The sequence below is a fragment of the Haemorhous mexicanus genome, chromosome 27, assembly GCF_027477595.1.
Source record: "Haemorhous mexicanus isolate bHaeMex1 chromosome 27, bHaeMex1.pri, whole genome shotgun sequence".
NCBI lineage: Eukaryota > Metazoa > Chordata > Aves > Passeriformes > Fringillidae > Haemorhous > Haemorhous mexicanus.
In genome coordinates this window covers 4,567,387-4,581,694 of record NC_082367.1, presented here as the reverse complement: position 1 = coordinate 4,581,694, position 14,308 = coordinate 4,567,387, and the positions used below count along the sequence as shown (strand labels likewise).

Sequence of the window (14,308 nt, the reverse complement as noted above, 5' to 3'; positions counted from 1 at the left end):
GTGTGCTTAAGCATTAAATTAGGGGCTCTCAGATTTTGGGGAAGGTGTGAAAGGAGAAAACAGGAAACTGCAAAGCCCACAGGTTTTTTTTTTTTTGCTTCTCTGCATGAAAATCCAGATGATCCCATGGTTTCCTGTCCACAGCAGCTGCACCAGGTGATCCAAGTGAATGGAGCACAAAAGGATGGGAATTTCTTTTTTCCCAGAGCACCAATTCCTTGTTTTGGGAGCCACAGACTGGTCAACCCCCACTGCCCATCACACATTTGTATCCTCAGCCTGTAAATCCTGAAATCTGGGTTCTCCTGGGCTCAGTGGGGTCTTGATGTACAAATTTTGGACACTTTGAGCATCACTTTTCCTCCTTCTGTTTCATTTCTCTTCACCTCCCTCTCTCCTCCCACTGCTTTGGGCAAGAAGGACTCTCTCCCTCCCTTTCTCCACCCTCTGCTTTGGGGATGGCAAACACCAGAATTCCTCCTGGAAGGAGTTTTCCACAGCATCTAGAGCCTCTCCCACTTGCTCCAAGGAGGTGGAATAATCTGGGAATAAGCAGAGGGAAAGCCCCAGGCAGCTGCTGGTGGGGTCTTGATGCACAAATTTTGGACACTTTGAGCATCACTTTTTCTCTTTTCCTCTTTCATTCTTTTTCACCTCCCTCTCTCCTCCCACTGCTTTGGGCAAGAGGGACTCCTTCCCTCCTTCCCTCCCTCCTTCCCTCCTTCCTCCCTCCCTCCCTTTCTCCACCCTCAGTTTTGGGCGTGCCAAAATATCAGAATTCCCCCTGGAAGGAGTTTTCCACAGCATCTAGAGCTTCTCCCACTTGCTCCAAGGAGGTGGAATAATCTGGGAATAAGCAGAGGGAAAGCCCCAGGCAGCTGCTGGTGGGGTCTTGATGCACAAATTTTGGACACTTTGAGCATCACTTTTTCTCTTTTCCTCTTTCATTCCTTTTCACCTCCCTCTCTCCTCCCACTGCTTTGGGCAAGAGGGACTCCCTTCCTCCCTCCCTCCCTTTCTCCACCCTCAGCTTTGGGCGTGCCAAAACATCAGAATTCCCCCTGGAAGGAGTTTTCCACAGCATCTAGAGCCTCTCCCACTTGCTCCAAGGAGGTGGAATAATCTGGGAATAAGCAGAGGGAAAGCCCCAGGCAGCTGCTGGTGGGGTCTTGATGCACAAATTTTGGACACTTTGAGCATCACTTTTTCTCTTTTCCTCTTTCATTCCTTTTCACCTCCCTCTCTCCTCCCACTGCTTTGGGCAAGAGGGACTCCCTTCCTCCCTCCCTCCCTTTCTCCACCCTCAGCTTTGGGCGTGCCAAAACACCAGAATTCCCCCTGGAAGGAGTTTTCCACAGCATCTAGAGCCTCTCCCACTTGCTCCAAGGAGGTGGAATAATCTGGGAATAAGCCCAGGGAAAGCCCCAGGTGGCTGCTGGGCCAGGTGTGCCCTCAGCCCTCACCTGTGTACTCGATGACGAAGCCGGCGTTGCTGACGGAGGCGTCGCTCCGGAAGGCCAGGAAAAGGCTGTTGCTGCTGCTCTCGATCCTCTCTGGGAGCTGGGAGCCATAAAAACTCCCAATCAGGGGGCTCAGGGAGTCAGGCCCGTCGTAGATGTGCAGGAAATCATAGCCAGGCTCCAGGCTGAAGCTGTAAAAGCAACGGAGGAGAGCTTGGGGTCGGGACACGTCCCTGGAGGATTCTGAGTTGAGGTCCTGGGATGTGGAACCCCAGGGCAGGGACTGGCTGCTCCTGCTCCAAAATCCTGCCAGGCAGAGGAAATTCCTGCCTCCATCCACGAGTGAGGGATCCAGGAGTGGGGATGGAGTCAAGAGACAGAGCCTGAGCTGGAGCTGCTGCAGGGATTCCTGGGCTGTGCCACATCATGTTCTGTTGTACTTGTGGGGTGCCCCGTGGCAGGCAGGAATGATGGATCCGACTCCATCAGAAGGCTAATTTATTATTTTATGATACTATATTATATTAAAGAATGCAATACTAAACTATACTAAAGAATATAGAAGGCTAAAAAGATAATAATGAAAACTTGTGGCTCTTTCCAGAGCCCTGACTGGCCAAAGAGTGAAAACAACTCCCAGCAGAATGCAATTGAACAATCACCTGTGGGTAAACAATCTCCAAACACATTCCAATGCAGCAAAACACAGGAGAAGCAATGAGATAATTATTGTTCTCCTTTTTCTCTGAGGCTTCTCAGCTTCCCAGGAGAAAAATCCTGGGCGAAGGGATTGTGAATGTGACAATGTTCTATCAAAGAGGAGCTGCAGCTGGAATATGAGGATCTCCACCCCCCCAAAAAAGTCTGGGAACAGATTATCCAGGGGCATGGGACAGTTCCATCAGGTTCCTTCCCGGAGTTCAGACATCCACACCCAGGCCATCCCTCCCCTCTCTGAGGCCATGGCACCAAACCCTTGTGTACTCACACGTTGAACACCAGGGCAATGACATAGTCAGGGGACACTGTCAGCTTCCAGTCACACTCCTTCCCTGGGGGATAAGGCTCCGGGTACTGCGGGGACAGGATCACCCCAGCCGGGCCCGTCAGGATCCCGCCGCACGGAGCTGCAGGAGAAGCACCAAGGGTGAGCCTTTGGAGCACACAGACTTCCAAAGCACCCAACAGTGTAAAAAAGAAACAGGGCTGCTTCTAGCTGGACAGCTGGGTCCCTGCAGGGTCAGGGTGCCCCAGGTGAGCAGTCTTAGGCTGGTTATCTCAGCCTTCCAGAGGCTGGGTGTCCCAACCTAAACTGCTCTACAGCCATGGCTACCTTAGCAACTCAGTGATTGTCAGCTCTTAGTGATATCAGCTCTTTCATAGTTTCAGCTCTTTAGCTTGCTAAGGGGCTCTGGCTAGCAGTGGCTTTCAGAAGAGCAGATGAAGAGAGAGGAGAAGGCAGCCCTGGTGGTTCCACGGTGGTTTATTGAGGGGTCCATGAAGGGGTTCCAATGACAGCTCTTCTGACAGAATGGGCCAAGGCAGCCCCTTTTATAGGGTTAGGGGGGCTTGGGAACTGACCAGTTGTAGGGGTTAGGGAAAATAGCCTGTGGGGTCACAGAGATAAGCAGGGCCTGGAGGACCAGAGTGGAGATTTCTGGTTCGGCTCCTATGACTTGGCATTTCCTTATCTCTAAGCCTCCATCCTCCACAGGGCTTTAGCTAGGCCCGTGTCTGCTACAAAACGGGAAGCAGGAATGGAAAAAAAAAAGGAGATGTGATAGACAGGGGGGCTTGAGACAGCACAGAATCCTTGAGGGGTATTTCAGTGGGAGGTGGCCCTGAGGCTGACGTGCGACGCGAGGTTGGGGCGGCTCGGCCAGGTGAGGGCTCTGCCATTCCACAGGGGACAAACACCACAAAGAGAGCTCTGGATGCCACCAGGACCTTCCTAAAACCCGTAAGTGAGGAGCCAGGAGGGGAGAGAGGGAGAAATTCCACTTTTCTGCTGTATTTATGGAAGTCCCTGTCAAGGCCCGCTCGCCTGTAACGAGGTGAAAACACGTCTGGGCCTAAATGGCTCCGTCGTGTTTCCTCCACTTCCCAGCACATTAAATGCCAAGCTGATTGAAAAATCAATTATTGCTTTTTTAAGGCTCCAAGTGCCTGCTCGTGTTTCTCACCGTGGCAAAACATGACTGATATTTTTCCTGTCAGTTTTTTCTGTGAGGGCTCGGAGGTTTCCCAGATCGGCCCTCGCGTATTTGGGGTGAAAGGATGGGGGTCTGAGAGCAGCTAAAGAGTGGGAAATGGGCTGGGATGGGATAAAAATGGTGGGATAAATCTTGGAAACATTTTCCATGAAGGAGTGAGCATGTGGAATTGCCCTGTGGGCTTTGATAAAGAAAAATATCAGGAAAAAGATCAGGTAAATCCCAGCAGGGCTGGTCTAGAAATGCCATAGTAGGGATTAGAGAGCTTTTTCAAGTCCAAAAATGGAGAAGTGTTATCCTTCTGGGACACACCAGCAAAGCACAGCACAGATATGGGAAATTTGGCTGAAGGCCTCCCAAAAATACCTTGGGAGAACCACCAAAGCTGCCACGTTTGGGATGGGTTGGGAGCAAGGAGAGCACAGCCTGTGGGGGGTCTGAGAGCAGCTACAGGGTGGGAAATGAGCTGGGAGGGGACAAAAATGATGGGATAAATCTTGGAAACATTTCCCATGGAGGAATGAGCACATGGGATTGTCCTGTGGGCTTTGATAAGAAAAATTATCAGGAAAAACCCAGTGGGGCTGGTCTAGAAAGATCCAAATAGAGATTAGAGACCCTTCTCCAAAGATTTAAAGCAACTCCTTCAACCCAGTCCAGACTCAGGCATGGAGAACTTTTATCCCTCTGGGACACAGCAGGAAATCACAGCACAGACATGGAAAATTTGGCTGGAAGTCCCCCAAAAATGCCTTGGAAGAGCCCACCAGCATCTCCTCTGTGCCCACTCACCCCAACTTTAACCCCAAGGGTGCCTTCCCCTCCCAGACTGCAACATCAGGGGAAAACTCCGAAGAAACTGCAATCTAAGGACTCAGTTTTGAAAAGCCTGAGGGAGACAAGTGTTCAACACCCTCGGATTCCTTTGAAAATCCCACCCAGAGTCTCCAAAGGATTTTGGACCCAGCCAAGTCTGCCTGGGATTGGGAGGGATGCAAACTTCAAATGGCCCAAACCTCCTGGGGCTCTCCCAGCCTGGGTTGTTTCACAGTTGTGCCACAAATAGGGGAAAACACGTTTGAAATGCTAAATACCCCAAATCAGCCCTAAATTTAACACTGAATTTTCCTAGTTTAGCTCCAACCAAGCTGCCTCTCCCCCAGTTACTGATATTTCACTGATTATTCCTCCAAATCCTTTATTAATTCATATTGAAATTGGCTGGAAAAAAAAAACCCTATAAACAACTGAAGTACAATTTGAAGTATTGGAAAATCAGCATTTTTTATCACAGCTCTGGAGACCTGAAGGGTATTTTAAAGAATATTTCTTAATTTTTTAAGATGTGTGGGGTGGAATTTTACAACAGGGTTCAGGACATGGATGTGTGTCCATGGGCTCAGCACAGGGATGTGTGTCCATGAGTTCAGGACATGGATCTGTGTCCATGAGCTCAGCACATGGATCTGTGTCCATGAGCTCAGCACAGAGATCTGTGTCCATGGAGTCAGGACAAGGATCTGTGTTTGTGTGCCAGGACATGGCCCTGTGTCCATGGATTCAACACAGGGATGTGTGTCCATGTGCCCAGGACATGGATCTGCATCCCTGGGCTCAGATCATGGATCTCTGTCCATGGATTCAGCACAGGGATCCGTGTCCCTGGATTCAGATCATGGATCTCTGTCCATGGATTCAGGACAGGGATCTGTGTGCCTGTGCCCAGGCAGGGCCCTGCATCCATGGATTCAGATGACAGATCTGTGTCCATGTGCTCAGATAATGGATCTGTGTCCCTGTGCCCAGATCATGGATCTGTGTCCCTGGATTCAGGTCACAGATCTGTGTCCATGGATTCAGGACATGGATCTGTGTCCATGGGTTCAGGTCACAGATCTGTGTCCCTATGTCAGGACAGGGCCCTGTGTCCATGGATTCAGATGTCAGATCTGTGTCCCTGTGCCCAGATCATGGATCTGTGTCCATGGGCTCAGGTCACAGATCTGTGTCCATGGATTCAGGACATGGATCTGTGTCCCTGTGCCCAGATCATGGATCTGTGTCCCTGTGCCCAGGTCATAGATCTGTGTCCCTGTGCCCAGATCATGGATCTGTGTCCCTGTGCCCAGATCATGGATCTGTGTCCCTGTGCCCAGATCACAGATCTGTGTCCCTGTGCCCAGATCATGGATCTGTGTCCATGGGCTCAGGTCACAGATCTGTGTCCATGGATTCAGGACATGGATCTGTGTCCCTGTGCCCAGGACACAGATCTGTGTCCCTGTGCCCAGATCATGGATCTGTGTCCCTGTGCCCAGGTCACAGATCTGTGTCCATGGATTCAGGACATGGATCTGTGTCCCTGTGCCCAGATCATGAATCTGTGTCCCTGTGTCAGGACAGGGCCCTGTGTCCATGGATTCAGATGACAGATCTGTGTCCATGTGCTCAGATAATAGATCTGTGTCCCTGTGCCAGGACAGGGCCCTGTGTCCCTGTGCCCAGGTCACAGATCTGTGTCCCCATGCCCAGATCATGGATCTGTGTCCCCGTGCCCAGGTCACAGATCTGTGTCTGTGTGCCAGGACAGGGCCCTGTTTCCCCGTGTACCTGTGCAGGTGGGTGGGTCTGGCTGCCAGAAGAACCTGTTCTGGATCTGCACACAGGTGATCTGGGCCTCCCCTTGCAGGGTGTAGCCGGGGTTGCACTGGAAGGTGATGGAGTCCCCGGCCTCCCTGCTGTCCCCGCTCCGGCTCCCGTTCTGGGGGATTCCTGGGTCGTTGCAGGAGGTGGCTGTGGACACTGCAGGGAATGAAAAGCACTCCTGAATATCAATGTTTCTTTAACACCAGGCCTGCAGCACTGGCTGTCAGGCTCTGTCCCTACCCAGACATCCAGGCCATGCCTTGTTTCCCCATCCCTCCTCCCTCAGCATCCCACAAAGTTCCCCCACACACAAAAAGTGCTTTTCCCTTTGCTCTGAGCATCTGCCACTCCAGCTGGGAAAGGCTCTGGGGACCAGCAAGCTCAAGAGCAGCACCCAGGGAGCAGCTTTGATGTAGAATTGTGCACATGGCTGTTTACTCCATCAGACCAGACACCCACTGATCTTCCACGGTGTTTTTGGAGAGTTCCGTGCCAAGGCACATGCTGCAAAATCAACTCAGCCACCAGCACTTCATGTTTTCCCCGAGTGGCAGAGAAATTTAGCCTCAAGATCTGTGAAGCATCAAGCCTGACCTTTCAGAAATGTGTTTGTTTCCCTTCCAGACTTGTTGCTGCCTCTCTTTGAGGTCTGAGATGTCCCCTGAGCTGGGGACAGGCAAAGCTTCAGTGCTGCCTGAGCTCAAGGTCTGCCAACAGCACAAGGATTTACCAGCAGGGAAAATCCTGGAGTAATAGGAGTTTTGTGAGCTTATCCACCTCATTAAAGCTCCCAAGATCCCAAAGTGGACAGGTCTGAGCTCAGGTCTGGCTGCTTAGTCACACCTGCTGAACAAAGGCTTTGAGCAGGAGCAGTCAATAAAGCCCAGCTCCAGATCAGGAGCTTATTTCCTGCTAAGTTGATGAGAGTCTGTTACAGCCAGGCAGTTTAGAGAAAGCTGCTCTTGAAAGAGCCAGAGGAAATCCCTCTCTTTCTGTGCAGCTGGAGATAAGGAAGTTAACAGCCCAGGCTGGTCCTTCCTGGCAGGATGAGACACAAATCTGGCAAAAAAACCCCAGGATGGCACCGCTGTGCAGGGTGACACAAAGCTCTGCCTCTGTCTGGGTCATCCCAAAAGTCAGAAATTCTCCCCAAAATGCTGCCTTGTTCCCCCAGCCAAGCAAGGCACCCTGGACAGAAAGTGATAGGAAAAAAACAAACCCCAAACTTGTGAAGATGTTTCAATGTGTCTCAGTCCAGGGAAAGTCACATCATCACTCACCCAACCACTCCCTGTTTTTCTTATCACTCCAAAACAACTGCACAAACCTGGGACATTCTGTAAATATTGGAATGTATCACCCTAAATAATTGAAATGAATGTGTTTGCAGGGCTGAGGTGTGGTTGGGGTTTCCCTCTGGGACTGGTCAGTTTTTTGAGGACCCCCTGCACATCCCACCTGAGAACTGGATGGCAAAGCCCTGTTTGCTGGTGAAGAAGTCGGTGTTGAACTGCAGGATGACAGAGTTGAAGGTGCTGTGGATGTCCCCAGGCAGCCCCGAGCCGCTCATCTCCTTCAGCAGGATCCCGTTCTCCACCGGCCCGTCCCAGATCCGCAGCACGTCGTGGAACTCCTCGGTGTGGAAAACCATGAAATGGAGCCTGAGGGGCAAAAAACACCCGGAGTTCAGACCTGGAGGGTGGTTTGTGCCACACTCAGGCAGCCAGGCTCACACAGAACATGTCTCATCTGGAATTCAGGCCCAGAGTTGTCACTGACATGTTTTATGAAAAATCCTTTCCTTGGGATTTTTTCCTCCTGAGAAGCTGAGAGGCCTCAGGAAAGTGCAAACAAAGATTCTCTGCTGCTGTGGGATGCACCAGGTGGATCTGGGATTGGTCTCACCTGGTTGTTTCTCATTAATGGCCAATCCCAGCCCAGCTGTCCAGACTGTCTCAGTCACAGACAAACCTTTGTCATTCATTCCTTTTCTATTCTTCGCTTCCTTCTGCTGAAATCCTTCCTTCTGTTCTTTTAGTATAGTTTTTAATATAATATATATCATAAAATAATAAATCAGCCTTCTGAACATGGAGTCAACTTTCTCATCTCTTCCCTCACCCTGGGACCCCTGTGAACATTGTCACACGGAGTGAGGTTTGTTGTGGTATTTTTTAAATCCCCCCTCGTTGGGAGGAATGATTGAATTTGACTCCATGTTTTTAGAAGGCTAATTTATTATTTTATGCTATTATATTATATAAAAGAATACTATACTAAACTATACTAATGAATACAGAAAGGATACAGACAGAAAGCTAAAGGATAAAAATGAATCTCGTGACTCTTTCCAGAGTCCAACACAGCCTGACCCTGATTGGTCATTAAGTCAAAACAATCCACATGAAACCAATGAAACAAGCACCTGTTGGATAAACAATCCCTAAATTGCATTCCAAAGCAGCAAAACAGAGGAGAAGCAGATCAGATATTTATTGTTTCAATTTTTCTCTGAGGCTTCTCAGCTTCCCAGGAGAAGAAATCCTGGTGAAGGGATTTTTCAGAAAATATGACAGCGACAGTTTGCGCCACATTCAGGCAGCCAGGCCCACATGGAATGAGTTGTCTCCTCTGGAATTCAGGCCTGGAGTGTGGTTTTACCAAATTCAGGCAGCCAGACCCACGTGGAATGTGTTGTCTCATCTGGAATTCAGACCTGGAGTGTGGTTTTACCAAATTCAGGCAGCCAGACCCACATGGAATGTGTTGTCTCATCTGGAATTCAGGCCTGGAGTGTGGTTTTACCAAATTCAGGCAGCCAGGCTCACACATAATGTGTTTTCTCATCTGGAATTCAGGCCTGGAGTGTGCTTTGTGCCAATTCCAATGATGGATTGCAGCACCTCCAGGACTTTGATGTATTTTAGGAAGGTCTGGGTGCTGCAGAATGGGGTTTAGATCAGCAAACAGAGGAACTTCAGCAGAGTACAGAGAGAAAATGAGGCAGCAGGAGGGAGAGCTCCAAAATCCACACCAGGAAAGGAAGGGAGGGAAAACAGGAGTTAGGAAGGTGACAATGAGCTGACACTGAGGGGTTTATTTTGAGGCTCTGAAGGCAGATTTCATTCCCTTCCTCTGGATTTCAGAGCTGGGTCTGCCCTGGAGAGAGGGCTCAAGGCACTTCCACAGGGAATTCCAGAGGGAAAGCTGCAGGAGGCCTCATGGTGAGGGAATTCCCACTGGAGGCTGGGCCAGTGATGGACCCAAGGGAGAGGCAGGAGGTGTCTCCGTGCCAGGTGAGGCTGGTGGCACTCCAGGACAGGACAGACATGATCCCAACACATCCCTGCTGGGATCTGCTCCCTGGGCCCAGCCCTGCTGTGGGATGGATCCAGGCAGATCCAGGTTTTTCCTGGATCCTTTTTGGGATCTTCCCAGCTCAGAAGAACCACCCAAGAACAGGATTCTGCCCTGGTTGTGGTGGCACCTGGGGGAGTGACCAGCTGAAGGATGCAGTTCTGAGTGTCCTGAGGGGGAATGGACCCACAGGGATCATCCAACCCAATTCCAAGCCCTGCAGACATCCCCAAATCCCACCCTGTCCTTGAGGGTGCTGCCCAAACCCTCCTGGAGCTCTTGGGAATGTGACCATTCCCTGGGGATGGAGCAGGAGCTGATCCCTTGCACTCCTGCACTCAAATCCCACCTGGAGAGGAGGAATTTCCCTGTCCCTGTTTGTCACTGCCCCATTTTCCCTGTGGCACAATAAAATCAGGCCAACCATGGGCAACTCAACCCCAGTGTGAAATGGGGACAGAAACCTAGAGAAAGAAAAAAATCTGTAAAAAATGAACCCATCAGGGGCTGTGCTGAAATCCCTGCCAGCCCACAGAGGCAAACAGGGAAGCTTTCACTTGGCTGCTTTCCCATTTATCTGGGGCAAACATAAATAAATCAGGGGAGAGCCATAAAAAAAAGGGGAAGGAAAAAAAAAAAAAAAAGAAAAAAGCCCCACTGCAAAATCCTCAGCAACAAAATGATGCCCACAGAAGCTGGGAGAAACCAAAAGAGCTGAATCATAAATCTCCCAAGCAGAGACCTTGAGCAAAGAGAAATAAAGCCAGGCTTGAGGAAAATCAGGATGGATGGTGCAGAGCTGTTCTCCACGGCTGCCTTGGTGTGATTACGTTTGTTCCCAGCCTTAACTGGGCCCAGTGAGGCAGAACTGCTGGGAAAAACTCATCCCTGGAGACCTTGGGATCAGGGAGAGGCTGCCAGAGCTTGAGCTGGGCTGGGGGGACACCCTGGAAGTGCCACCAGCAGCTCCAAGGCTGCCAAAACCACCCCCATTTATCTGAGGAAAAACAACCTCAGGCTGTGCCAGGGGGAGAACACCTGGATCCAGGTGATCCACGGGACAGCCTGGAATCTGCTGGGATATCAGACCTGGAGCTCTCTGGAGCAAACCCATCTATTCCACAGGCACATCTCAGCTTCTCCCTCAGCCTGAGGTGTGAGAGCAGGCACAGCCCCTGCTTCAGCAGACAGTGGAGGGGAAGGGTGTTTTATTCCTGAGGAGAAAGGAGTTTTATTCCTGAGGGAAAGGAGTTTTATTCCTGAGGGGAAAGGAATTTTTTCCTGAAGGGAAAGGAATTTTATTCCTGAGGGGAAAGGAGTTTTATTCCTGAGGGAAAGGAGTTTTATTCCTGAGGGGAAAGGAATTTTTTTCCTGAAGGGAAAGGAGTTTTATTCCTGAGGGGAAAGGAGTTTTATTCCTGAGGGCAAAGGAATTTTTTCCTGAAGGGAAAGGAATTTCATTCCTGAAAGGAAAGGAGTTTTATTCCTGAGGAGAAAGGAGTTCTATTCCTGAGGAGAAAGGAGTTCTATTCCTGCACTCTGACAATCCCAATTTCCCAATTACAGGCATGGAAATGCAGCAAAAAACAAAACAAAACAAAAAGCCCCAAAAACCAACAACCAAATTAGAAAGTGGGGAGATTATATTTATATAGATACAAGTGTGAGAGAGGGGAAGTTCTGCCAGCTTAGCAAGGAGCAGGGAGGAGAGCCCAGCTCTGTCCTGAGGGTGTGAACAACCCTTGATTCCTGTGGTCCCTCCCAGCTCTGGGTATTTTCTCCCTCCTGTTTTCAGATGAAACTGTGGGAAGTGGAACCTGTCAATGCCCATGAAAGTGGGATGAATTCACAGCATCAGTGGAGTTTGACACACTGGGATCAGGGCTTGACCACAACCCACCTCTGCCATGTCGTGTGTTCCCTGCTCCCAAATTCCCACTCATTTTCCAGCACACTCTCCTCCTTTTCCTCCTCCTCCCTCCTCTCCCCCAGCCCAACCAAGGCACTCCAAGCCCCAAATCAACCCTCTCTGCAAGAGCAGCCCTTTCCCTTTGGTGCCTCTCAAGTGCAGCCTCGTTTTTCTCCCTGTCTCACCGCCCTGCCCTTCCCTTCCCCTCGTGCTGTGCAGACACAGCTTCATTCCAAAAGCTCTGGTGATTAATTTTCATGTAAGTTATAAATGAGAGCTTTATACAATTGTATCATGCGTGAAGAGGATTATTTTTCCAATGGATTACCATCAAAATGAAGTTGCTGGGAATGTGCTCTCTCTACTGCCCTGAGATCAGCTGTGCTGCTGCTGGGGGAATGAAAGGGGCAGGGAAGGGAGCTCTGATCTCTGGGACAGGCAGGGTCACCAGGTGTGTGTGGCTCTGGCACCTCCTGGAACCTTCTCCTTTCACTGCTGATCTCTTCCAAGCCTTTGGTTGATCCCAAATCTCTGCTCTTGTGGGTGCTTTTAGGGATTACAACAGCAAAGTTGTTGCAGCAGCCTTTGGAGGGGAGGAAAAGGGACCTCTCCACTCTGTCCTATAAAAACCTTCTCCAGGAGAATAAAAATGGAGCAGATTTCAAGTGGAAGTTGCCTGTGCAGGGATTCAGCTGCTCTGGCTGTGCTTCTCCTCCTCTGTTCACACCCAAAGCCATCCATTATTGAGCCATTCTGAAGGGCAGTGCTAATGGAGGGAATTTCTGCATTAAATAAAAATGAAAACACCAGCCCAAACCTGCCTCCAGCAGAACTCCAAGGGCTAAAAGCAGCACAGAGCTCACCCTGAGGGACAGGCTGTGCTGGGTGCTGAGGCAGCAGGGAGGAGGAAATGGGATTGAGAGGGAAGGAATTCAGGATGGAACAGCTACAGGCTTGGGATGAGCCAGGAATGGCTGACAAGCACTGGGAACTCTGATGGGAGGAGGAGGATGATGATGATGGTGATTATTATTATTTAGAATTTTTATATTCAAATCCCACCACTCAGTCAAAGCTTGGCTTGCCCAAATATTCCAGATTTCTGTGGGCTTTGGCCAGCCTGGAATTGGTGGGAACACCCAGGAAAGCCCTGAAGGGTTTGGCAGGGCTGGGCAAACATCCCTGGGGGGGTGGTGGGGCAGAAGTGAAGGATCAGGGAGCAGGAACTGCCTGGGACATTCCCTACAACAGCCTCATTCCAGGGTTGTGTGGCCATTCAGCACTTTTGGGAAGGTCCTCATTCATCTGGTGGAAAAAAGGGTTTGAGGGGTGGGAAGCTGTCCATGGACACCAAAGCTCTGGGATGTTCGAGCTCAGGAACAGCATGGGCAGGACCAGGACATGTGTCACCACCCAGGGGACACACAGGGCTGGAAACAGAGGAGCAGTGATGCCTCTGGGGGCTCTAAGCAGCCTGGGCTGGTGGGAAATAAATCCCATAAATCCTTAATCCCAGCCTAAACCATTCCCTGATTCTGGAAGCAAAGCAATAACTTCTCCCTCCTTGCCTCATTTAATTTTTGACCTGGAAAAAATCAGCTCCAAGTGGGAAAGAAGCCAAACACAGGAGCCCAGCTCACCCAATGGTGCATCCAGGCTCTGCCTCGATGGTCCAGATGCAGTTGAGGTTGTGGTCGTAGGGAGTTGGATATCCTGGAGAAAGGATCCGTCCCGAGGTCTCTCCTCTGATTGTCCCTCCACACTCAGCTGGAACAAAAATATTTATGGGGTTAGGGAGGAGATTCGTGGCTTTTTGTGGCTCTTGCTTGGCAGCAATCTCACCCTGCAACAGAGATTATTCCTGCCTTTTTCCAGGGATTCTAAAAGCTTACAAAGATGAAGAGAATCGTTGAGTTCAGCTGAGTTATCAGAATTATTCTGCATTTCTGTGCTCAGTCTGAACACCTGGCAAAGCTTCCCTGCACCTTTCTGAATCCCCAGGGAGCAAAGGCAGAGCCTGCCAGGATCCTGCTTCCCTGCTCCACACGTGGGGGTGAAGGAGCTCTGCTCCTCTGCTCGGATTCAGCAGAAAATGAAGGATAAGAAGCCAAAGAACTTGTAAATGTCGCTGTAAATGAACTGCAAAGAATGTGAGGATTTGGAGTAATTTCCATAACAGATCCATTCAAATTCTGTAATTTTCATTTCTTTCGGTTTTTTTTCATTTCTTTTTAATTTCCTCATGCTCAGACACGGCCTCACATCCAACACATGAAGAGCAAACAGGGTGAAGGTTAAGAAAATGCACAGATGACAGAGATTTATCTTTTCACATCAATAAATGAGGCTGAAATCCCAGCCAAGAACGGTGCTGCCTCCTGGGAGAGAGAACACGGAGTGCCAGGGGCTGAGCACATCCCTGGGTGTGGAGATCTCCCAGGGGACTCAGTGTCCAACAACTCCCCCACGTCCTGGGCACAGCAGGACAGGAATCAGCAATCAGCCCCATTCATTGAACACACAAAACCCCAAATCAGAATTCCCCAAGCAGGAAGAGCTGCAGGTGAAAAGGGAACTCTGCAAAGGGAATTGAAATGTCTGGGGATGGGATCAGGTGTCAGGCAGCTCTCAAATAAACCTGGCTCTGAGCTGTCACATGCCAGGACACACGTTGATGTCACTATCAGGAGGTGACACTCACTTCAACGTGTCCAGAGTGAAAG

The 14,308-nt window shown here is 50.1% G+C and overlaps 1 protein-coding gene across 1 annotated transcript in view; it reads right to left on the bottom strand.

Moving 5' to 3' along the window:
- Window positions 1-14,308, bottom strand: part of CSMD2 (CUB and Sushi multiple domains 2) — a 90,373-nt gene that overhangs the window by 75,062 nt on the left and 1,003 nt on the right. Inside the window, exons 2-6 of the mRNA XM_059868782.1 lie at window positions 13,226-13,352; window positions 7,778-7,980; window positions 6,284-6,475; window positions 2,449-2,587; window positions 1,464-1,651 (exon numbers count right to left, since the gene is read on the bottom strand). Of these exons, the coding sequence (XP_059724765.1) occupies window positions 1,464-1,651; window positions 2,449-2,587; window positions 6,284-6,475; window positions 7,778-7,980; window positions 13,226-13,352 (849 nt within the window). The remainder of the gene's footprint in view (window positions 1-1,463; window positions 1,652-2,448; window positions 2,588-6,283; window positions 6,476-7,777; window positions 7,981-13,225; window positions 13,353-14,308) is intronic.